This window comes from Leptonotus elevatus, chromosome 17 (genome assembly GCF_054856555.1).
Source record: "Leptonotus elevatus isolate MCC_2025b chromosome 17, RoL_Lele_1.0, whole genome shotgun sequence".
In the NCBI taxonomy this organism is placed as follows: Eukaryota; Metazoa; Chordata; class Actinopteri; order Syngnathiformes; family Syngnathidae; genus Leptonotus; species Leptonotus elevatus.
In genome coordinates, this window is record NC_141255.1 from 8,036,699 (window position 1) to 8,059,445 (window position 22,747).

General features: G+C 44.1%; 2 protein-coding genes across 7 annotated transcripts in view; one reads left to right on the top strand and one right to left on the bottom strand.

Moving 5' to 3' along the window:
* Nucleotides 1-6,048, top strand: part of LOC147159605 (F-box only protein 15-like) — a 22,558-nt gene extending 16,510 nt beyond the window's left edge. For 4 of the 5 annotated variants that reach the window (XM_086058818.1, XM_086058821.1, XM_086058819.1 and 1 more), the window contains 5 exons: nucleotides 236-527; nucleotides 1,745-1,827; nucleotides 3,460-3,578; nucleotides 3,646-3,764; nucleotides 5,117-6,048. In XM_086058818.1, the coding sequence (XP_085914944.1) occupies nucleotides 236-527; nucleotides 1,745-1,827; nucleotides 3,460-3,578; nucleotides 3,646-3,764; nucleotides 5,117-5,386 (883 nt within the window). In that variant the 3' untranslated portion in view covers nucleotides 5,387-6,048. The remainder of the gene's footprint in view (nucleotides 1-235; nucleotides 528-1,744; nucleotides 1,828-3,459; nucleotides 3,579-3,645; nucleotides 3,765-5,116) is intronic. The other variant, XM_086058822.1, reaches the window with a different exon arrangement.
* On the bottom strand, nucleotides 5,637-22,104 carry ptpro (protein tyrosine phosphatase receptor type O). Of its 2 annotated transcripts, XM_086058816.1 has the most exons (26): nucleotides 21,818-22,104; nucleotides 17,919-18,180; nucleotides 17,693-17,848; nucleotides 17,347-17,499; nucleotides 16,826-17,263; nucleotides 16,540-16,701; nucleotides 16,219-16,415; nucleotides 16,026-16,146; nucleotides 15,613-15,806; nucleotides 15,414-15,525; nucleotides 15,099-15,262; nucleotides 14,198-14,318; nucleotides 13,987-14,120; nucleotides 13,781-13,919; nucleotides 13,488-13,608; nucleotides 13,345-13,413; nucleotides 12,504-12,587; nucleotides 10,795-10,830; nucleotides 10,607-10,688; nucleotides 10,435-10,525; nucleotides 9,193-9,269; nucleotides 8,868-9,002; nucleotides 8,659-8,781; nucleotides 7,842-7,996; nucleotides 7,492-7,769; nucleotides 5,637-7,360 (listed from the first exon to the last, which is right to left on the bottom strand). In XM_086058816.1, the coding sequence occupies exons 1-25, from the start codon at nucleotides 21,866-21,868 to the stop codon at nucleotides 7,523-7,525; spliced, it is 3,624 nt and encodes a 1,207-aa protein (XP_085914942.1). In that variant the 5' UTR covers nucleotides 21,869-22,104; the 3' UTR covers nucleotides 5,637-7,360; nucleotides 7,492-7,522. The 2 variants fall into 2 exon arrangements, with proteins under 2 accessions (XP_085914942.1, XP_085914943.1); XM_086058817.1 differs by lacking the exon at nucleotides 12,504-12,587.
* Nucleotides 22,105-22,747: the final 643 nt, after the last annotated feature.

Genomic DNA, 22,747 nt, shown 5'->3' on the forward strand with positions numbered 1-22,747 from the left:
ATATGCGGAAGATCACGTATGCTGCTCTTCTGGCGGAGTAACGCAAATTTTCCCCCCCAATTTGCTGTTTTTGTGCTGGAGCCAAAGCAATAAGTCATATTTTGGGGAAACAGTATTTTTTTTAAATCCTCATTCCAAAAAGTTCTGTATTTCCAGACAAGTATATTTTCCAGAAAAATATTATTTATTTTTTTTGTTTAAAAAAAAGTATGAATCTCCCTGTCTCTCTTTTCAGGAACATAAACGTGTGGTGGGAATTGACGCTGCAGGACAGCTGCGGGCGAGAGATCATCCCGGAGCTGAGAGGTGTGTCCGTCTTCAAGACATCTGTCGTGATGTACTGGAGCGGGACCAACCTGGTGCAACACCCTCATGTCCGCAACATCCGGCTGTGTACCTTGCGTAAGGGTGCGGTCTGGTACACGCTGGTTTGCCGGACGGAGCAGGCACCTGCTCGCATCCTGGGGAAAGACAGGCGGGTCCAGGTTGTCTTTTACCCGCCTGCTTTCGTTGTTGGCTTCTGGAGGGTGAGTGGCCTTTATTCAAGGATTCAATTGTACTTTATTTTTGTTAAATGATCAGTGAAATATAATTATAAAATGAGAGTGAAGGATTTTATTAACTCATTTGCTCCCGAAAACTTATTAAAACGTTCTATTTTAAATATTGCCATGGTCCCAAAAATTTATTTATTCGTTTTTTATGTTTATTTTTTTAAAATGCTAGCACATACAGAAGGCTTTGATGCAGCCTCTGGTCTGAAGAGGTTGCTTAGAGCAATGGTAGTTATTTCAAAAAACGGCCAGCATGTGGAAGCAGAGTATAAGAGCCAGAACCATGTTGCAACAAGATCTTTTGCCCACTGTTTTCAGTAGGTTTGTGAATAATGATGAAACTTAGCTACATTCTAATGCTATTTGCTGCAAAATGGAAAGAGATACAAATATACTTTTTTTCCTGATGAAAGAAAATATTTTAATCTTTCTTTTGGTAGGTTCCATGTTTTTATTTTTCCATGAATATTCTGTGGGCCTTGTAAAATCAGTCAAAATCCAGTAAAACAGCGAGGAGCGAAGGGGGTTGCTTCAGTGAAAATGGCTGCTGGGAGTGAATGAGTTAAAATAATCATTTTAAATATACTTCATTTCATTATTATTATTATTATTATTATTTGTGCCAAAATTGTTCATTTAACACATTAATTGTAAATGATAACATTATAAATGTTTTTATATGACATATTAACATTAAGAATTTGTTGGCCTTTCTTCTTTTTTTTTTTACTTCATCAACAAATGAAGCGGCTCATCTGTCTGTTTTCAAAATCAAATGTGGGCTTTTAAGTACAAAAGTTTGCGCACGCCGGCTTTATGTCGCTTATAATGTCGATAAGGCAAGGCAGCTTCATACACAAGGGAACTCGTAATTAGAAATAACTATGAAAAGCATATAAACAAGACTTGAAGACAAATAAATAATCATTAGCTTACTAAAATTACCTAAAGTACTTATGCTGCAAGAATTCTTTTGTGAAAAATTTATTTTAGAAGTGCTTTAAAGTACCTCAATCAAAGGTATGTAAAAAAAGAAAAGAAAAAGAAAACATTGTTTTTAACCCGAATTTAAAGCATTCCCACTTGGTGCTGACTTGACCTTTGTTGGCAGAAGAAGTATGGCGTTGCCAACCAATAATCGTGTGTGTGTGCGTGTGCGTGTGCGTGTGTGCGTGTGCGTGTGTGCGCAGAGTAATAAAAGTGTGGCCTTCATCATGGTCAGCCTGCACTTGGACAAGCTGCTGGAAAGGTGCCTGCTGGGATCTCCCATCAGGTATGTGGGCCCAACAATGGAAAAACTCTCACTTACTAACCTGTTTTTACACTGCTGGCAAACTGGGGGGGAGCTGGGCCGGTGGGGTGCTTGGTGGGCCTGCCGTGCCCCGTTCTGCTGCGTTGGGCTTGGGGCGCGGGCCGTGTTAGGGTGGGGGGCGCTCCTGGCTTCTGGGTTTGCTCTCCAGTCTGTGGCCCCTGCGGGGCCCGGCGGTTGTGCCTTGGCGTTGCCGCGGCCTGGGGGGCCCTGGGGGGTTGTGCTTGCTCTGTTCTGGCCGGGGTCGACGGCTTCCCTCTTTGGTGGAGGTTTTCATGCATGCCAGATCCACCACACCAGCATTTACCGAAATTCAAACACAATCTGCTTCTTCCTCTGGTTGTTGAATCGGTGGAGGCTGATGTCTGTGAATCTTACTCTGTTTCATCTATCCTTCCTTCCATTCCTCAGTCTCTCCTTTGGTCTCTTGAGGTCTCCCTAATTGGTTGGAATTTAAATGTTTCTGGGGTTGGTGAAAGATTCCGGTTGGTAACCCGCTGGATTTCACTTTTCTTTCTTTTCTTTGATCCTTCCTCGGGTCTCCTGACAACTTCACGACTCTAGTGGGATTCTGAAGTATTCGGTTTAGGTGAACGGTATGGGATTTTTAATTGGTTTTAGGTGAATTAATGAGCACACACTCACACGCACGCATATGCACACACACGCACGCACATACTCACGCGCATACAAAAAAAAAGAGGGGGAAAAAAAGAGAGCAATGATGATGACATGTCGAATCGGTAAGATTACCGAATGTACAATACTGATCTCTCTCAGTAAGAAAAAAAAGAAGAAGAAATTGCGTGGGAATGCTGAAAAGCTGAATGCTAAGATTTGAATGCATGTGCTTGTGAAGTAAATTGAAAGATAAAGTACTAAAGTACTTAAATGTGGTTTAAGCGGGGTTTAAACCCAGGTATGCTGTGGTGGAAGTCAATTGCTCTAACCACTGAGCTAACTTGACTTGTTCGAAATCATGGCTAATGGTGTATTTATTTTGAAAAGTGTCATCAGATGCTAAAAGCTAACACGCATTTAATAATTTCAATGAAAATATAATGCATTTCCTGATCTGATAGTCAGTTGGTATGCATGTACTGTATATCAATTAGCATTGTGGCCATGGGTATATTTGCAATGTACAGTCAAAGGTGGGATTTGGACCCGCAACCTGCTGGATACTGGACAATGCACTTTACCAACTGCGCCACCGAGCAGTATCAGACAGGTGGTAATGATGATAAGTTGTATGTGTGGGACTTAGAAAAAATTCAATGTCTGTCCCATTAAAAATTAATGGGGAAAAGTTGATATTTAACGTTAAATTGTGCGAATACTGTAAGCATGGTCAAATCAGACTATATATACCCCGGGAGGCTGGAATTTTTGAAGCAAGTTGAAATTTGTGTAAATCGGAAGTATTATGTGGGAGTTGTTTCTCGGCAAAAAAGCGAGGAGAATAAAAATCACAATAACGTGTGGAAAAAAAACCTCTTGACCTTCCGAGATGTTGTTCTTACTGATCAAGTGTAATACTGTGAAGTCACAGTGCTCACCCGATCTCTTGTGGTAACGATGCGGTGTCCCCGACAGTCTGTATTGGGAGCCCGAGGAGCGCTCGCGGGCGCGCACGTACACGCTGCATTTGGGCCTGCATGACGCATTCACCGACATCATGTCGGCGTGCTTCCATCCTGTCAGTTGCATGCCAGGTGCTTGATTTTGCTTTTGCACGCGGCTTCCTTCCGCTGTTCGCTGATGGCTTGTGGTGCCTCGCAGGTCGGGGCGACCTGCTGGAACTTCGGCCCATCAGCAGAGGCGATTTGTCACATTACCGCAAGGTGCCTGGCGGCATTCGTCTCGTATGGAAGAGCAACGCGCTGGAAGGTTGCTTGGAGGTAAGGAGCTTCATGTGTTCCAGAATTAGGAAGATTGCAACGGAAACTTGACCACATCGCACTGGTCCCAAAATCTCGAGTTAGAAGATGATATTTTAAAATCTTAATCTTGTTCTTTAAAGATCTCAATGGTCTTGGGCTTAAATGTCTTCAAGACCTTTTAGTTCTGTCAAACTTCCTGACTGACAAACAAAGTCCAGTTTTATGCTCCTCAACCAGGGGCTTTGTTCGCCAACGGGAATTTTGGGAGAATCTCAAACGGCCAGTCCATTGAAGGCAGAAATGTTCACACATTCTTTATCCTCTGCGAAAAACAACAAATATGACAGCATCTTACCAAGTCACTTGTAGTTTGTCTGCATGACTGCTAATTTTCATTAACTAAAATAACCTTGGCCGACAATGGTGCCTTAAGATACGAGTTGAAGGCACTCCCTGACCACACTCATATCCCAAAACGTTCACATTTCAAAAAAAAAAAATCCCCCTTGAAATGAACTCAAATGTTATTTATTCGCTCCAGCCGAGGAAAAATAGCACTCGAGTATTGTACTTTTTAAAAACAATCATAAAAAAAATGAAGTAACACGTAAAGAATTCAAGAATTTGTGAATCATGACTTCATGCTATAATTCACATCAATGTGTTGCTCCTTCTGATGTGCCAAAAAAAACTAAAACTCAAAAAACAAATTAGTTAACAAAATACAATAAAAACCAAAATGTAAAAAAAAAAAGGAGAAAAAAGAAAACTAACAAACTAAATTTTATGACTGTAATTATAGCAAAAATGTCCTTCGTTTTAGTCTTTGGTATTTAAATTAATGCATGAGCCTTCGGAGATGATTTTAAATGTGATCTTAAGTATATTTATTTCGGTATTAACTGGAATAAGGATGTTTCAAAGTGTTTCACACAGAAGTGACGTCATCTAGCAGCAGCCAATAGAAAAGCACCTTCAGATGACATCACTCCTCGGCGACAATTTTGCGTGCTTGACTTTTGGCTCTAATGGCTCGGCTCACCTGCTTTTTCATTTAACTCAGCCGAAATGCAACGCTAGGTAAGAAATGTGTTACTTTTTTCATTTTACCATGCACAAGTAACACAAACTAAAACTAAGCATTTTTTTTAAATAACTAAAAATAATAAAAGCTGAAAACTAATTACATTTAAAAAAACAAAACTCAAAACTAAATAAACTAAAATGAAATCTCCAAAACGATGATAACCCTGCTGTGGGCATGTTTAGCTGAACACGTTGCTGACGCCACTGTATGTCGCTGGCATGGATAGATGAACCGCGAAGCGTTGTTTGTACGAGCCCTGACTCAGCGTTGTGCACGGTTGCAGAATTGCTGCATGATGACACTGACGGTGGTGGAGGAGGCCTACAAGCCGCTGTGGTGTGTCAGCACACCCGTCTGCATCAGGCCCATCAGCGAGCCCCAAGGAGGCCGCTCCGACAACTACTCGGGCGGCGAGCACTTCCAGCTGGTCCACAGGGATGCGCGCGGCCTGCTGAAGATGAAGCTGGTGTGGGTGAAGGAGGAGCGGCAGGTGTTCGTCATCGTCAGCCTGGCAGTCAGTGTGTTCGCCGGCCTACAAAATTCTCTTCTTTAATGACGTTTTGGTTTGACAAGAAGCCGGCTTTTGTTGTGTTCGTCTTAGGGTTCTTTCTGTTGTCTATTTAAAGTCCCGCAGGTTTGATAAGCGGCGCCGCTTCTGCTATGATCCGTTTGAACGGGGCTCACCAATAAAAAAAACGCATGGCATGCAACAACAAACTTATTGGATTCAAATTGAAACATCTTCCACAATCAGCAAATGTCTGGTTGCCTGGATGACTGACAAGCTATTCTACACAAATGAATCACATGAAACACTTTTTATTTTCTTCTCGCTCTCTCTCTCTCTCTCTCTCACACACACACACACACACACACACACACACACACATTTGAATCATCCTTCAAAGTGACACAATCACAAGAATGGCACCAATGACATCACAAGTGGAGCGCGCTGAGCTTTTGTGCTAGCAAAGTGCGTTTGAGCGGCGCAGCTCAGGGTGGGCAAACCTGCCGGCTCGAGGGCCACCTTTGACTTTTGAGTCTGGGCAAGCTTATTCAGAGAAGTAAAAAATGTATGCACGATATGTCAACTGGTTTGTTTTGATCGGCAAATCATAATGATTCTCATTTTTCAGTTGTATTTAATTACCAAAGAAGAATTATTTACTTAATATTTTACAAAGTAAATGTTAAATGTCTGTAAAACTATGTATATATACATTCACTATTTTATGTAAAAAAATTAAAAAATCATAATTATTGTAATTATAAATTGTTTGATGAAAACCAGTCAAAACAAAAAATGAACACAAATATGCATTTAACCGCCATTTTATTACTTAATTAAATTAAGGTTAAATGTATGCAAAATATTAATAGTTGTACAATCTTTTGAGGAAAAAATTATTCTGTTAATGCATATGTATAGTTCTTACTTATTTTTACAATGCATTGTTAAAATAATTAAAATCAAGTAGCCAATGTACTACAAAAAACAAAATGTGTGTAAAATTTTAATTTTTTTTATTTATTTTTTATGACAAATTAATTTCACAAAATAAATAAACAAGCTAAATGTTTTTTTTTAAGTGTCCAAATGAATGTAATAAATATTCCAGGACTTTTGCCCATAGGCCAGATTAAAGAATGTTGTGCAGTGTGCAACCTGTACAGCCTGGCCGTTTTTTTTTTGCCCACCCTTGGTTCACAAACAACACGTTAAAAAAAGTGTCTTTTACAGTAATGCAAGTAAAAACAGCAGTTACACAATATTTACACAAATCATGGCAGCAGAACCTAAAGTGACCCGGATCAAGTGCACGATAACTTTAAATGTTCTCGTAAAGCGTCCTCTACGTCTTTACACATTAAAATTAGCGCAAAGGAACAATGTCATGAATGCACATTGACAGATGTTTGCTCATCAATAGTGTTCAAAAAAGGTCAAGTTTGATGTTTTCTATCAGAACTTCCTATTCTAATGTGCTTGTACATCTTGAAGTGTGAGGTGGGCCAAAAAGAAAAGAAAAAGTCTTCTTAGTGTTCTGCAAGTCAAATGCTGAGTAAAAATATGGAAACGTTGCAAAAAAAATTTGATTTGATCTTTTCAAAGATATTTGAGTGAGGAAAAGAAATTGAGCCTTAAAAGTGGAGAAGGCTCATCCTTCAAAAAAATGCCTACCGAAATGTGAAAAAGTCATCTTGTGTTTGAGTGCTCGAAAAGGCGAAAAAGATTTCTCCTTCAACATGGCCTTCAGTTCCCTTTGACCGTTAAGCAGCGACAAGTCGGACATCTTGTTTGTTTTTCACAGTTTGCTTGCTACTTTGAGTCGGCGGGGCTTCCTCTTTTGTCTGGTTTCCTGGTGAAAGTTCTCCTGAGTGGAACAAAACAAAACAAAATGTCCTCCAGTGGCATCCTTCAATCAGCATGCTTGTGACGGCTCCTTAAGGCAGAACTCCATTCCCCTTGAAGCTCTCTTTGTGTTTGAAGATGATGATGAAGCATGGGAGGCACGTTCACAGCCTGCAAGACAAGCAGCGGGGGGCTCTGTCATTGCGGCTTCATGCGCAATAATAATCAAAATGTGTTGAATTTTTTTAAAGCAGTGGTTCTCAAACTGGGCCGGGATGTGGCATCACGCGGCACAGACTCACTCGCTCAGTCAGGCGCGGGAGCGCTCGGCCATTATGTCTTGCCGGCGTTCTCGTAGATGACGTCAGAGGCGAGCGACTGTTGCTGTTGCTTCTTCTTCTGCCACATGAGCAGCACGCACTGGTGGATGAACACGTACTGCTCCTCCGTCTGGACCATGGACAGGCGGTGGGAGCGCATCTCCGACACCATCCCTAGGATGTCGACGAACTCGTGCTCTCGGATGTGCTGCATCAGGCGGTCCAAAGCCATGAAGGTGCCCGTTCTGCCCACGCCGGCGCTACACGCATAAATGCACACTGTCACCATGGCAACATGCATGCAATAAAAAAGAAAAGAAAAGGTATTGTACCTGCAGTGGACCACGATGGGGTCCTTGGTCCTGTTGGCCTGCTGCCGCACGATGTGGACAAACTGCAGGATGCTCTCGATGGCGTTGACCGTGGGAACGCCGTGGTCCGGCCACGAGGTGTAGTTTAGGTGCAGGATGTCCCGAGTCTCGTCCACCTGCGGGCGCCCGTTTGCAACGTGGTCCATTTAGAACTCGAGTCCAAAGAAATTTAGCATTTAGCCTATGTTTTACCAATATGTTCAAATGGCTTTACCAATACGTTCGAACGACTTTGCAGTACGTTCGAACCTGTAATAAAAGAGTAAATGAAGACACACGCCAAAGAAGTTAACTCGTTCACTCCCAGCAGCCATTTTCACTGAAGCAACCCCCTTCGCTCACGGATGTTTGACTAATTTTGCAAGGCCCACAGAATATTGTGCTCTATTGCTATTGCTAAAACATGATTAGAGTCTCTTCTTTCATCAGGAAAAAAAGTATATTTGTATCTGTTTCCGTTTTGCAGCAATTAGCATTCAAATTTACAGTAGCTAAATTTCATCAATATTCTCATTCCTGGTGAAAACACTGACAAAAAGAGCTTCTTGCAACATGGCCCTGGGAGATCTCGTATACTATGCTGCCACCTGCTGGCCGTTTTTTTAAATAACTACCATTGCTTTAAGCCACCTCTTCATGTCAGAAGTTGCATCAAAGCCTTCTGTATGCTCTTGTATTTAAAAAAAAACAAAAAAACTGAAGTTTGGAGTGAAGGACTAAGTGTTAAAAAAAAGTTTTTACACGTTTCGGGGTTTGAATGAGTTAATTAGTGACTCACGTATCCGAGTCTGAACTGCCTGATGGTCCACTCGGGCGACTCGTTTTCCGAGAGCATCTCCACGCTGATCTCACCGTACATGACGGGTTCGTCGCTGAACGGCCAGTAGTGGTCGCACTTGACCTGAATGGCACAAACATACAAACATGCTTGTTTAGGCGGCACGCCACGCTAAAAGGGAGCCGCCCCTCGCGGGAAATGACACTCACCCGTCGCCGCTCGTTGCACTGCGTCAGCATGACCACCAGGGGCGACTTCTGCTGAAGGACCATCTTCCAAAAGTCGTTGCGCGTCTCCGGCAGCGGACCCTGCGTGGCGATGTACTCTTTGGCGTGTTTGTAGCCCTGCGTGCACCAAAACAATTGACTCATCATGAAATGAATTACGAATATTAATCTATAATATTAATAAGTGAAGAAATGCAGTATTTATTGATAAAAGTATCTGAATTATTTTTTTACATATTTAGGCTGGCCTGTCTTCAGAGTGAAACGTCAGCCAGCCATGTTTGTAGTTTGTGTGAGTTGTACTAACAGGAATGTAGTTGGCGTTGATGTAGTCGGCGCCTTCGTCGTCGTGCATGGAGATCAGCTGGACGCGACTGAAGTCGTCTGCCGAGGAACAAACATCCACGTCAATCACTTTTGCTTCAGGTAATTGCAACTGGTCCTTGTCATATCGTTTAATTTATAAGAAACTCATTTGCCTTGAAACCTTTCAGCTGCCCAATGGGAGGTGCTGTTGTGTATTCGCGGAGTGCCACAAGGATCCACTTTAGGGCCCATGCTGATACTAAAGCTACCTGGTAAGTTTATTTCTCTTTGTTGAGTTGTCAGGAATTGGCTTCAAATAAAAGTGAGAGATGATAAAGTTGTCCGCTAATGTGAAAACAGGTTAGCGGATTTAGATTCAGGTTTGCAACTCAAGCTCGAGCAGTCGACGTTTATTTCAATTGAGATCCTGAGACGGGTGCAAATTGATGAATGAACGCGTTTAATTCTTATTCCATGAAAATGCAATACTCATCAGAATACTATGTTCTTAGACTAGTGGGAGCACATACTTTGTACTCTTCCAAAAAAAATAATGTAGGTTTAGTTTAACTTAAAAGTGGTCCAAATTCTTGAAATTTTAGCCTCTCTGTAGTAAATATTGTCCATTATATCTTATAAGACATTTGCAAACGTCTGCTGTAGTGATAGATATGTTTTTATTCAGGGCCAATAACGATGCCGATTATTAGTAGTCAAGGTGTCCGATAACCGATATTTGAAGCTGATATTCATTTACAGTAAAAAAGGGGGGAGGGGATGTTGGCGTTAACATTTTAAAAAATACAAATGCCAATCTTGACTCTGTTGGAATGTCTTAAAACAAATGTATTAAACAATTTTTCAAACTTATCAAAATGTTATATATATGTATATAATCTTTGTGCAATTTGTCACTTTTTTACTCGCGACTGCCACCTCTGGCCCAAAGTGTAACTGCAGTATCTGTGTCAGGCTCGTTCATGGTGCGAGTACGTGCACAATCATAAAGCGACAGCCACAGTTGACAAACAAAGAGCTGACTTCAAATGAAGTAAGGAAAACTCCCCAAGACACCAAACCAGGAACTGAATCCTGTTTGGGACTGTTTTTGGCACTCTTCACTTGAAGTAATGTCTAAAGAATGAAAACTAATATATATATATTTTGGGATGGATTTCATCAATGAATGGCAAAGGTAATGCAGGGATGACTGAAAGTAATGGTTAGTTGCAAGCCTACTGACAGGGCAGGATGTTGGTGTATCGGTTCTTGGGCCTGTTGATGGGCAGGTCGGCGGCATCGTGAGAAAGGTCGAGGCCCACGCTCTTCAGCTCCTGCAAGCGTTGACGGATATGTGCCATTGATGGACCTTTGGACTGCAAAATGTGTGTAACGCGGGACAACGTTGGTCTCACCTCAAACTGCAGCGAGAACTTGTAGGCCGAGTCTTTGCTCATCTCCTTGAAGTAGGCCTCAAAGTCGTCCAGTTGCACGGGACTAGAAAAGACACACCAGCGATTCGAAGGTCATTCAAACAGCGGCCGCTGTGTGTTCTGGCTTCTTATCAGTACACAGGCACCATCGTGCGTTTGGTTTGTGTTACCTTGTCAGCTTGCGCTTCTTTAAGGCGGTCTTGCCCCTACGATACAAACACAAGTCAACTCGCCACTCAACACTAGGCTCCGCCCAATCATCCGCCTAAAGCAAACCCACATCCCTTTTTCCACACTGGTCGCCAGCCAATGCTGCTCACATACTGTCTAGAGTCCAGAGGTGGGCAAACTCGGTCCTCGAGGGCCGGAGTCCTGCAGGTTTTGGAGGTTTCCCTTTTCCAACACAGGCTGATTCCAATCAACAGGATCGTTAGCAGGGTTATGCAGAGCTTGCTGATGAGCTGATCATATATCAGCTGTGTTGGAGAAGGGAAACATCCAAAACCTGCAGGACTCCGGCCCCCGAGGACCGAGTGTGCCCACCTCTGGTCTAGACAAATAATGGCGTGGTCGCCAACCAATGTAAAGGCACGTATGGAACAACAAAGGATAGGTCGCCATCCAATGTTAGGGCACATATAGACAAACAGAGGTGTCCTCACCAGCTAATATCAAGGCACATGTAGACAAAAGGACTGGCCACCAGCCACTAGAAAGGCACAAATGGACAAACCAAGGACTGTTGGTGGTGAGTCAGTCACACCTGATGAAGCGAACATGCTCATTTGGTTTTGGGACATGCAGATCGGGACGTCGTGTCAAGTAGATAGGCGGCCGCTTGTGTGAACCGTGCTTTTTGCACATCACTTGCATATTCATATTCAGCCTATCATTGGTCCAACCCAACAAAAACCAAAAGTTGAAAGGAAGCCTTCTCATTTTAAACATGCACTCTTTTTACCGACTTGAAGGTCAAACGCGGTTGATTTGTGCGCGTCGTCATGCAAGTGGAATGTTTGCCATACACCAGCACAAACCCCGGCGTTACGTTAGCTAGCAGCATGCCACATCCACAGCTCACAAGAAGTTGCAAAAAACGAAAGATTTTTGTTCCATTAATTGTCGTTACGTTAAAATATTTACATTCAAAGTGATGTTATGCTAAAAAATTTCGTTAGGTTAGTTAGCAGCATGCCACATCCAAAGCTCACAAAAAGTTTCAAAAATGCTTTGCGGAAAAGTCTGGTGATACTTTTGTTGACAAAAATGGTCCTGAAATTTGATTGGCAGGCTTTGTTTAAATGTCACATTTTCTTTATTAATTGGATAATTAGTTATGCATTTTTACGAAATGAGCATGAATTATCATAATACAATGAGCAATTTCAGATAAAATACAAAAATATTAGTCAAATAACAAATTTTACTGTACTTTATTTAATACTTGATTGTTCATTATAATTTATCATAAGTAGAACAAAAATGATCACAGATTATTTTATTAAAATAATAATCAAAATGGGAAAAAAATATATTTTTCTAATGAGTAATTAAATAAAAATGATCATAAATGATACTTCATAACTAAAATCGACTTGACATTTTTATCATTCAAAGAAGTAATTGACAAAACTTTGAGTGAAATTATCAATCATAAAATAGAAAAATATTAATGGTAAATGGACTGAGCTTGTATAGCACTGTCTACACCATATATTGTGTAAAGCGCTTGAGTAAAATAACCACTTAAATGTATTAAATATTTGCCTCTGTGTCATGAACTTAATTATACAGAATGAAAATGAAAAATGAGTTGCCTGCCTGCTCACCAGACTTTTCCTGCTGGACAACGGAGGCGCTCGCTCGCTCGCTTACTTACCATGGATTAATATAAAAAGCCAAAAGATAGTCAGTCCAAAGGCAGGATGGCAGAAGGGTAAGGAGGGCAAAGAGGCTTCTTCGCCTGAGGGGGTTCAAATAGAACACAAAAAGAATAAAAAAACACCAACAGAGACACCAACACGCTGCTGCTGCTGCTGCTGCTGCTGCTGCTGCTGCTGCATTAGTACACGTCAAAGTGGAACATTTAGTGCTCAACACACACTTGATGACTCATGCACGACGGCCGAAACGAGCGCGGTCTCTTTACGGCGCTGCACCTCCACCTCGACTGTGACGTCACCAAATGGTAGCCGACGATCGACTCGCTCGTCTACTTTGTCGTCTTCGTTTGTTCCCCCTCGTGTCAATTGATGAACACAAAAAGCCACAAACAGTGACGGACTGCAAGCATTCAGTGACGAGTGATATTAATCATAAATCGCACTTTTTTACTAAGCGTTAACTACGGAGACAAAATAAAGAGATCATAATATCGTCCCTAAAAAATACAAAGCATGACCACAAAATCTTCATTTGTGGCCAAAAATATTCAATTGTAGCCACGAATGATGTGTATAACGTATGCACAAGAAATCGTGACCACATTTTATGTATACAGTAGACCAGCTTGTTTTCTTCGATTTCTTGTTCATTTGAATGCACCGCTAACAGACCGAAAGCAAAACATGGAACGACTAAAAGCACAGTTTTTGCCAGTACAATGCCATAACAATCTTATCCATGCCAAGAATAAGTGTCATCTTGAAATACAAAAAAACAAACATGCATCAAACGTCTGACATTATCCACAAACAAGAAGAAGAAGAGCATTATCGTACCAGTTATAAGGCAGCTTCCCGTCTCTTTCGAACGAAGCAAAATTGACAAATGTCTCGGCGCCACACTCCCTGAAACATGAGATCAGAATTGGAATTGAGCTCGTGGAATTGGAAGTGGAAGTCGGCCGTGGTTTTGTTGCTACCTGCTCATCTGCAAGTGCTTCTTGCGGAGAAGCAGCAAGAAGAGGACCAACAGGCTGATCAGCAGGACGCTCAGGACGGCCAAGGCCGAGATGGCCGCCACACTGGGGTTCATCTCTTTGGCTGCGCACACACACATCCATGCTAATGACGCTAGCTCGTGATGCTAACAGGAGGCTGAGCAAAGCATGGCCCATTCCTTTCTTTCATCCAATCCACCAAGCAATTACAATGGCAAGAGTCCTGTCATGGTTGTTTTAAGAATGTTAGTCTTCTGTGCAACAGTGCCACCTACCAGTTGTGGTGATGGTGATGTGGGCGGGCTTGCTTGGTGTGCTGTAGCTGACGCTGACCACACTGCAGTTGTAGCTGGACGACGGCATCAGGCCGAAAATGGTCAGCACATGTGAGCTGGACAGCTGCGGCTCTCGAGCCTGAAGAAGGCCGAGAAGAAGCTGAGGAAAAAGTTCAAGTAGCTTTAGACATCTCTTGGGGGCTCACCTTAACCTCTTTGCCGCCTGGGCTGGGTTTGCAGAGCACCTGGTAGTGGTCCACCACGCCGTCCTCGCTCCATAGCAGCGTGACCGACGAGTATGTCGCGTTGATTGCGTACACAGACCTGGGAGGCGCCGGTTCTGAAGTGAGCACACGGCGAACGCGGCTTGTCAGAATCTTGTCAATCTGATAGATCGTCACGTGTGACTGCACGGACCCAGTTTGATGATGCTGGGAATGGATGTGTTGCGGCTGCGCTCCGTGCATGCCGTCACCGTCAGGTTGTAGATGTCGCCGGGCGGAAGAGGCAAGCTGGCACGCATCACGTTTCGAGTCACCTGGCAACAGAGATGGAGAATGTGTGGAGCAGACAGGAGTGGAAAGTGCTTTGTGAGTTGTACAAGAGGTCGGACACACGCAGACAAAAGGAGTTCAGTAGAGATTGGTGAGGTACAGGGAATACGTCAGGAAGGTACAAGAAAGAAAGAGCTATGAGGAAGATGAAAAATGGTAAGGCTGCTGGTCCTGATGGCACACCAGTGGAGGTAAGGAAATGCCTAGTCAAGGACATAAGGATTCAACTAGTAAAATACATAAATGATCAGAAGTCAATAGAAAACAAAACTAGTGAAAATCTAGTTGGCAAGAAAGATAGTGGGGGTAAAAGCTAGCAGATGAAACTAGAGGAGGGCAAACCTAGTGCATGACAAAACTAGTAGAGTCTTACTTAGAACATTTACTTCGACTTATTTGAAAGTACAATTTGTTTTTCGTTTAGTTTTTTGGTCATTTCTGGTGCGTGAAGACTACAGATGGAAATTGGCTCCCAGAGCTAGACTCATTTTTGTAGAACTGCGTTTTCTTCCTGATTGTCACTTGCACAAAGTCCCTACCAAATAAACAAGAAAAGAAAAACACTGCATCAAGCACATGTTCAGAATCAACTTGGACATGCCTATCAAGTTTCCACAGCGCCTCACTGGAACCATTTGGGTCAACTTGGATTTTCCCACTAAGAACTTCCAAGCACCAAACAGAGAGCGCTTAGTAATCAAAGTCACGACCAAAAGCAAGTTGGCAACCGCACGGCGATGCCATAGCAACAACTGAACACTTACGTCCACCGAGTAGCTCCTCTCGGGACCTTTCTTGCCGACCGCCACCACCTGCCAATGCGTGATCCTGGAGTGCGACAGGTCCACAAAGAGTTCGCCGTATGTCCAGCGAACATACAGAACACCGTGGGAGTAATCCACCGAGGAGATGTGAGGCGCCTCCGGAGCTGCACGACAAAAGCAATTGCTTGTTGGGAGCACAAACTCGCACTCCAGCAACTACACAGAGGAAGGCTGGAGCCCCGATTACGGCCCATGGTGCAAAAAATAAAAATGGGGGGCTACAGGGTTAGGGTTTTCTTCTTTTGGTTTGGGTACCTGTGACGAAGCTGATGGTGGAGCTGTCGCAGCAACTGAGCGGCGGATCGCCCCACGTCACCATGGTGACACGGAAGTTATAGTACCAAGCTGGCAATAGATCAGTCACCCTCTGGAGCACAACGGAGTGAGATAATGAACATCAAAACCTCACGTCAAGATAATTTGTGGTTGACTTTTTTTCTTTTTTCTTTTTTACCACTGATGCTATGACTGAGGCGGTGGCGGCGATCTCGTAGTAGGTGGTCCACTCGGAGATTAGGGTGACGGGGTTGAAAAAGAAGGTCTGGAGGACGTACTTGCGGAAGGCCACTTGATACGGACGCTGCCAGCTCAAGATGACCGCCGTGGGGCCCAGCGGGTACACGGCCAGCTCTTGAACGCCTGTGGGCTCTGGCGCAACAACGATATTCATCATATTAGATTATGACCGCCGTATGTCTGCAAAAGTTGAATGGAGGGAAATAGACTCTTTGATTGTTAAATCCTAAAGGCTTCTCCTGTTCTGGTATATGATTCCCCTATTTGTCTTTGGGAAAAGGTCAACTGAGGATTGCTGTTTCATATGTCGCTTGCAATTACTAACACCACACTAATATGAGAGCTAATCACCAATATCCATGATGACCGGTTCTGAGGGAGGACTGATCAAGGGTCCGTTGGTGTGGTAGACCACCACGCGGTACTGAGCCCCCGGCATCAGGTTGTTGATGATGTCACTGGTTGAATTTTCCTGTTCACAACGCGGTGACGTTAATGTTCCCGAGATGTCAAACAGGAAGCGAGTCAGTGGCGTGAGTGTTACCTCGCCGCAATAGTTGCTCTCCATCCTTTGGCTCAGGCTGGGCTTCAGGCAGGTGGTGGACACCACCGACACCACGCTGCCGTTGTGGGTCTCCGAGGACTGTGCCCAGGACACGACAGCCGTGCTGGAGTCTAGCAAGCGCACTGTGACTGCGCGTGGACGTTGGCGCAGTTCATGCAGAAGCTCACCGTTGGGACCTGGGAGGTACAATTCAAGTCAGGTGAGGATGGTAGCAGGGATGTCAACTTTTTTTTTTTTAAGGGTCACACTGGAGTTTGCCACTGGTTAGACTTGCGAAAACAAAACGCCACAGTGACGTACCAAGGTAGAAGGTGAATCCAGCGTCTGCGGAGCTCTCTCTGGCTTCACAGTCTCCTGCCGTGCTGAGCGTGGTGACTCTTAGACCGTACGTTCCCGCCTCGGTCAGCTCGGTGAAGAACTCATGAGTGCTTTCATCCACGCTGGCAGTTTGTGTGGTGTTACCTGGACAGGGGTGGGAGGAAATCAGATTTAAAAAGCAAGTCCTGAAATCAGCGACTCAAGTCTGATTCAAAGACCTGGGCCGCATACACATTTCAAGGCCACGGAGTGTTGCTGTCCCGCTTACTGTCTTTGCAAACATAGATGTTGAAGCCATCGTAGCTGGTGGGCGCTCTGGGGGATAGCCAGCGCACTTCCAGCAGAACGGGAGGCATCTTAGTGGGCAGGACCAATGACTCTACAGGGAGACCCATCGCCGAACCCGCGTCGTTGGAGTCCTCATACTCATGCACCTCGCCGTTGACAAACTCGTTCTCCCTGTCGGCTGGGGGCTCTATGGTGGAGTCAAACCAGAGGTTCTGGGCGTCCGTGATCTCGGTGGTGGTGCTCAGGTTGTGTGCCGGTTCCTTGGTGGAGGCCACCAGTGGCTCCTCAGAGGGCTTCACCTCCTCCTCTTCAATTAGTGGGACATCACGAGAATGTCGGCTAGCCCTTTGGCTTTGCTGCGTCGGGCTTTGGCTCAAGTCTACTATCTTCCATGAGATGTCGAGGGGGGGATGCGGCACTGCGGAGAAGAACAACAACGACTTTGAGGTCTTAGTGGCACTATATAAAAGTCCCAATATCTGGATAAGGTTGTAGTTGTACTTGTTCTGTGATGCACGGGCATGTGGGTGATGTCACTTTGCGTCCTCATAGCTGTCTGGTAGGCAGTGGCCTCAGAGATGAGCTGGAAGGTGATATTGCGGTAACACACCCCTGGTAGCCAGTGCTTGAACACTGTCTTGCCCTTGTAGAAGTCTGAAAAACAACACATCCGTTGCCGACCATCTGCGACTACTTTTCATTTGTTGCAGACCATCTGCGACAAGTCTTTATTAGTTGCCAGCTGTCTGTAACTAGTTTTCATAGATATGTGACTGTCAGCAACTAGTCTTAATTAGTTGCCGACCGATATTGATGGATCTATGGATTTTGGTCGTAATGTGATCACCTTTGTAGAGCATAGAGCGCCTCTCGCTGCCTTCGCTGTAGCTGATGTTGACTCTGCTGAAAATGTTTCCGGTTGGGGTGTCAATGTCAAACACCACGCCGGTCTCTGGAGACTCCTTGTAGTCTGAAATCTGCACGCTGTTCACAGGAAGCGGCCCTGAGAGCGACAACAGGACTCAAAATGAAAGGTTTAAAGGCCATTACAGGACTACTTGAGGTCTGCTCACTGGTGAGGAGTGACACGGTCTTGACGGGCCTGGACCACAGCGTTCCTCGTTGTAGCAGCAGGCCCACGCTGTAGCACAGGCCGTGAAAAGACGTGTTGAACAGCAGAGTCTCGCCGGCCCCCCCGAACAGGATCACGGCAGGTCGAGGTTCGCCAGAGATCTGCGCCGCGTACGCGGAGATGTTCTCCCGAAGGTCGGAAGTCTCCAGGGTAGCCAAAATCTGACCGGCATCATTTAGACTCACCTGGAAAGCAGGAATCACCTGAAAAAAAGGAAGACAGTATGTCACATTACTGGGTGCGCTTCTGTCACAGGCTGGCTGGGAAATACTTATTATTCATGAGGAAAGTGGACCAGCTCTAACAAATGACTACTCCATTTGTCCATTCAGTCATCTTCCCATACTTCCTATTCACAGCCATTTGTGTCTCTCTGGTGTGTCTTCCTAGGTCTACCCTGTAGCCTTCTCCAAGTGAGAAACGCCCGGAAACGCCTCATGGGAAAGACGTCTGAACCAGATTCCAAAGCCACCTCGTCTGTCTCGGCTTAGCTCCTTTCCCCCCCCAATTTCCTACTTTATTTCCTCAAGTATTTTTAAACTACTCTCCTGTGTTTGCACCAAAAACTGCCCAGGTTTCCCCGAGCGTTGGATTTAGTTCCTCCTCACCAGTATGCTCTTTCTTGAATGGCTGTGGAACTTATGAAGGGATGGCTGTGCTGATGAACGTTGGTTGGTTTATCACAGTTAGTGTAAATGACCCTGGACTTTGAGGAGTCGTGCAGTGAGGTCCCGTCAGGTCCAGTCATGTTTAGTGTGGCCCAATCACTTCACTAAGGAGGCATCCAGAAATAACACTCAGTAGATACATCAGCACCTCTCTACTGCAAGCTTTTCCCCTTATTTTTAACGGAGAGCCTGGACACCCTGCGGAAAAAACGCATTTGGGACACTTGTACCCATGATCTTTCGTTATAGATTAAAACATTTCAATTCTTCTATTCCACTACATTTCCTGCACTTTGTGTGTAATTTTACAGCGTTTCAGTTAAGCTCTTCAGCATTCACGGGCAATTTCCGTCCTTTCTCTGGTTCTGTATGAAAGTTTTTTGCTGTGACGCTATTGATTAAACGTGTCAGCGTGTCTGGACTTTCAGCCTCGAGCAAGAGGCAGGAACCGATGGCTCGGATCCGAAGACGCGGCAGGAGAAAGTCACGAGTTGAGTGCAGATGTTGTCAGGGCTGCTGTGACGGAGAGCCGTGAACGCATAAGCGCGCTCATTCACGCGCCGTCCATCAAGTTCTTCTTTGTTTTGTGTCTCCAGCTCAGCTGTCACATGACCACAACCACAGCGGTCCCCCCCACCCCCATCACTGCCACCCCCTTCCCCCACGTCTTCCTGCCGTCATCGTCAAACGAGGTTGGTGCTTCTCAATTGTTGACACGCGTTTTTTAATTGTCTCACTTTAATGTATTTTAAAACTTGCAGTTCACAAATTCATTCAATATTTACACTATATCATATTTTGACACCTCATGTCAGTAAAATCTGTTTTTTTAATGCGTGTATTTTTTCAAATTATGTAGCAACATTCGTGATTGTTTTTTATCTGATCACTTTCAGTTTAGTCAGTTCAGTCATTTTCTAATCTTTTTCTACTTTTTCCTGATTAACATTTTTTTCCTCTATTACTTATAACTTTGAAACATCCAGTCTGGACCACCATAAACTGAAGACCCCCGTAATTATGTAGAATTTTCTTCAAATATTTTAGATTTTTTTGGGGCATAGTTTATTTGTATTTTTACCCCTTTTTTCATTTTGTTGTATCATGTCTGTTTTTTCTGACATTTTTTGTGGGGGGGGGGGGGTGTGGTGTAATTTTTATGGGGTTACGGAATATTGTAGTATCTTATGGATTTTGTCTGCCTAATTTTTTCTTACAGTTTTTTCTGTTTACAACCTTGAAACACATCAGGTGTATTTATGTATGTATGTATATTCAATGTGTGTGTAGGTGTATATTATATACTTTGTATTTATCATCTATTTTTTCTACCTTCTTCAATATTTATCATCAAATTTGTCTATTCTTTTACTACTCTACATTCTTTCAAGTACTTGTGTGTTTTCCTATTTGTTAAATTTTTTTTGGTTGTAATATTCGTTATGTTTCATCTGAAATTTTTCAGATTTTACTTGTATTCTTTTTTTTCCAGGAGTACCTACTGTAGCTTTCCACGACCCACGCGTGGTAGGTCTGCTGCCCACTTTTGGGTGGCGACCCCCCCCCCCCCCCCTCCAAGTTGGGAAAGAGCGTATTTGCACATAAGAAACGTTGGAAAGCTCTCCGGCCTCCAAGCAGGCAATAAAAGAATGGGAAAAAAAAAGCTCTGGCGATGGATTGCAGGCAAGCTGGCTGCTGTGCTGAGCTGTCTCCATGGCAACGGAGATGAAAGGAGATGCTCATTAAGTGTGTCAGATTCCAGCATCGCCATAGACACCGAGGCCGGCCCCCCCGTCAGCCCCCTTCGGCGGCTTGAATGCTAATGTCGCTAATGCTAATCTTACCCTACACTCGATTTGCATTTCACCCTGGTTGATCCCCTCATCTGTCGAGTGTTTATTAAGGATGAGACCTCGATTTTCACAAATGTAATTTCAAATGATATCACTGACCGTTTATATTCTCAACTGTCAAAAGTGCCAGACGTCTATTAGGTGTAAGGTGTTGAATAAGGGCAAGGCCTTTAATTTCACAAACACTTTCACAAATGTAATTTCCTTGGGTGTTTGTTTAGTCAACGGTAGAAAGTAACAAGCATTTATTAGGTGTGAGGTCTTCATTAATGGTGAGGCCTTAAGCAATTTCCGATGTTTTCTCTTGTTTGATTTACACTTTTGTGTCTATGAGAGGACAACATTGTCATGTCAAGCTTGCAAGCCTGCAAATCGCACCCCAAACAAAGGCCCCATGAGCTGGCGCGCACCCGTTAGCGTGGCGCTCGCTCAATCTGAAGCTGTGCCTCGGATTCCTATTTGAGGCTTCCTGCTTCAACTGCGACCTATCGTTGGGCACTTAATGAGGAAACGGTTCACTTACGTGACTAACGAGTGACGAGACGCAGCGGGTGGGGACAGGGGGGTTAGGGATTAGGGGGGGGGGGGGGTCGCTCTCGTAAGCAACACTGAGCCCATTGTGACCAATCAAAGTGGGGAGATGAGCAAAAAGAAGAACTTCCTGTTAGCTTTCAGCTTCCACAAGCAGCACTGAAGGAATTCACATCGTGTGAAGGACAGACAATGGACTGGTCGCCAGCACATTGTAAAACAAAGAATTGGTCGCCATCTAAGATCAGTACTTCTATAGACAAACAAGGTGCTGGTCACTAGTCAATATCAAGGCACATACAAGCTGGTCGCCAGCCAATCACAGGGCACACGTAGACAAACTAACTGGTGGCTTGTCAATTTCAGTGCACATGTTGACATAAGCAAACTGGTCGCCAGCCAATGTTTGGCAAAGTAATTGTAATTGTGCTGCAATGGACAACGTTTGAGGCATTCAAACCCAGAACCCGAGAAGTACGAGGCATCCCACTAGGGAGGCTATACCGTGTCACATCGCCACATGTGACCTCACGGTCACCCCCATTGTGTTAGCTTGCTGCTACAGCCACAGCTAACAAACTAGTACCCATGCTAAGTGACCACATTCACTAACTGCGCGTGCACGCGCAAGTTCCAGCTGCTGATCGCAGCGGGTGCGCAGACGGGGCCCTGTGCGCGTGCACGCCAGACTGCAGGCGACTGACCCACTTCTCTCTCTCTCTCACACACACACACACACACACACACACATACACACAAAGACGTCGGAGGTTCAAAGCCCGTCTTACCTGGACCGAACCGAGCAGCTGGGCCGCGAGCACGAGCCACGACGCGAGCATCGTCGTGCGTGCGCGCGCGCGTGTGTGACGAGACAATGGCGCCTCCGCGTATGTGCGTGCGTGTCTTTGTCTGCGCTTAGCCTTGCCGCATCTTCATCTTCATCACGTTCACTCACGCGCAGGCAGCTGAGGTCGGACCGGACCGGACCGGAAGCGGGCCGCCCGTTCGTTGTGAGCGAGGAGCCGAACCCGACGCGCGAGAAGATGCTGCGACGGACGGACGGACGCCAAGCCCCGCCCAGGAGCGACCGAGCGACGCGCGCGCACCCTCCCCCTCCATCTTCATCTTCAGCCTCCATCTTCCTCTTCATCATCGCTATCATCCTTGTGAGGGCTGATGCTCAAGAAAAAAAAAACAAGTTTAAAATGGTAAATTTTACCTAATAAAACATTTTAGGTAATAAAAAAAAAAATCCCTATACATTAAACTTTTTTAGATTTATGTAAAACTTTGTTTGACTAAGGCAACAATAATTGAAATGCATTTGAAATTGTTCACATATTTTCAAATTAAATGACTATTATTTTAGTAATGAAATTAAATATCCTTTTTTTCCGAAACCGCTTACACATATTTCACAATTTAAAAAAAATTAATAACAGAAATGGCAAAAGTACTAAAGGTATATCTATAAAATGGTGGTAAATTGGCAATGATATGATCAATGTTTCATGCTCATTTTGATCAGTTCAGCCAATTATTTAATACATCACTCAAATATACGCTTTGTATTTCAATACAGTTCATTCTCATTTTTCGTGTGTTTACAATTTATTAAATTAACAATTATGCAATAAAATATTTTAATGTATGTTCAATTGTTGCAACTAATTTTTATTAATAATTATAATTGACCCGTTGTTTAATAACATAAAAAT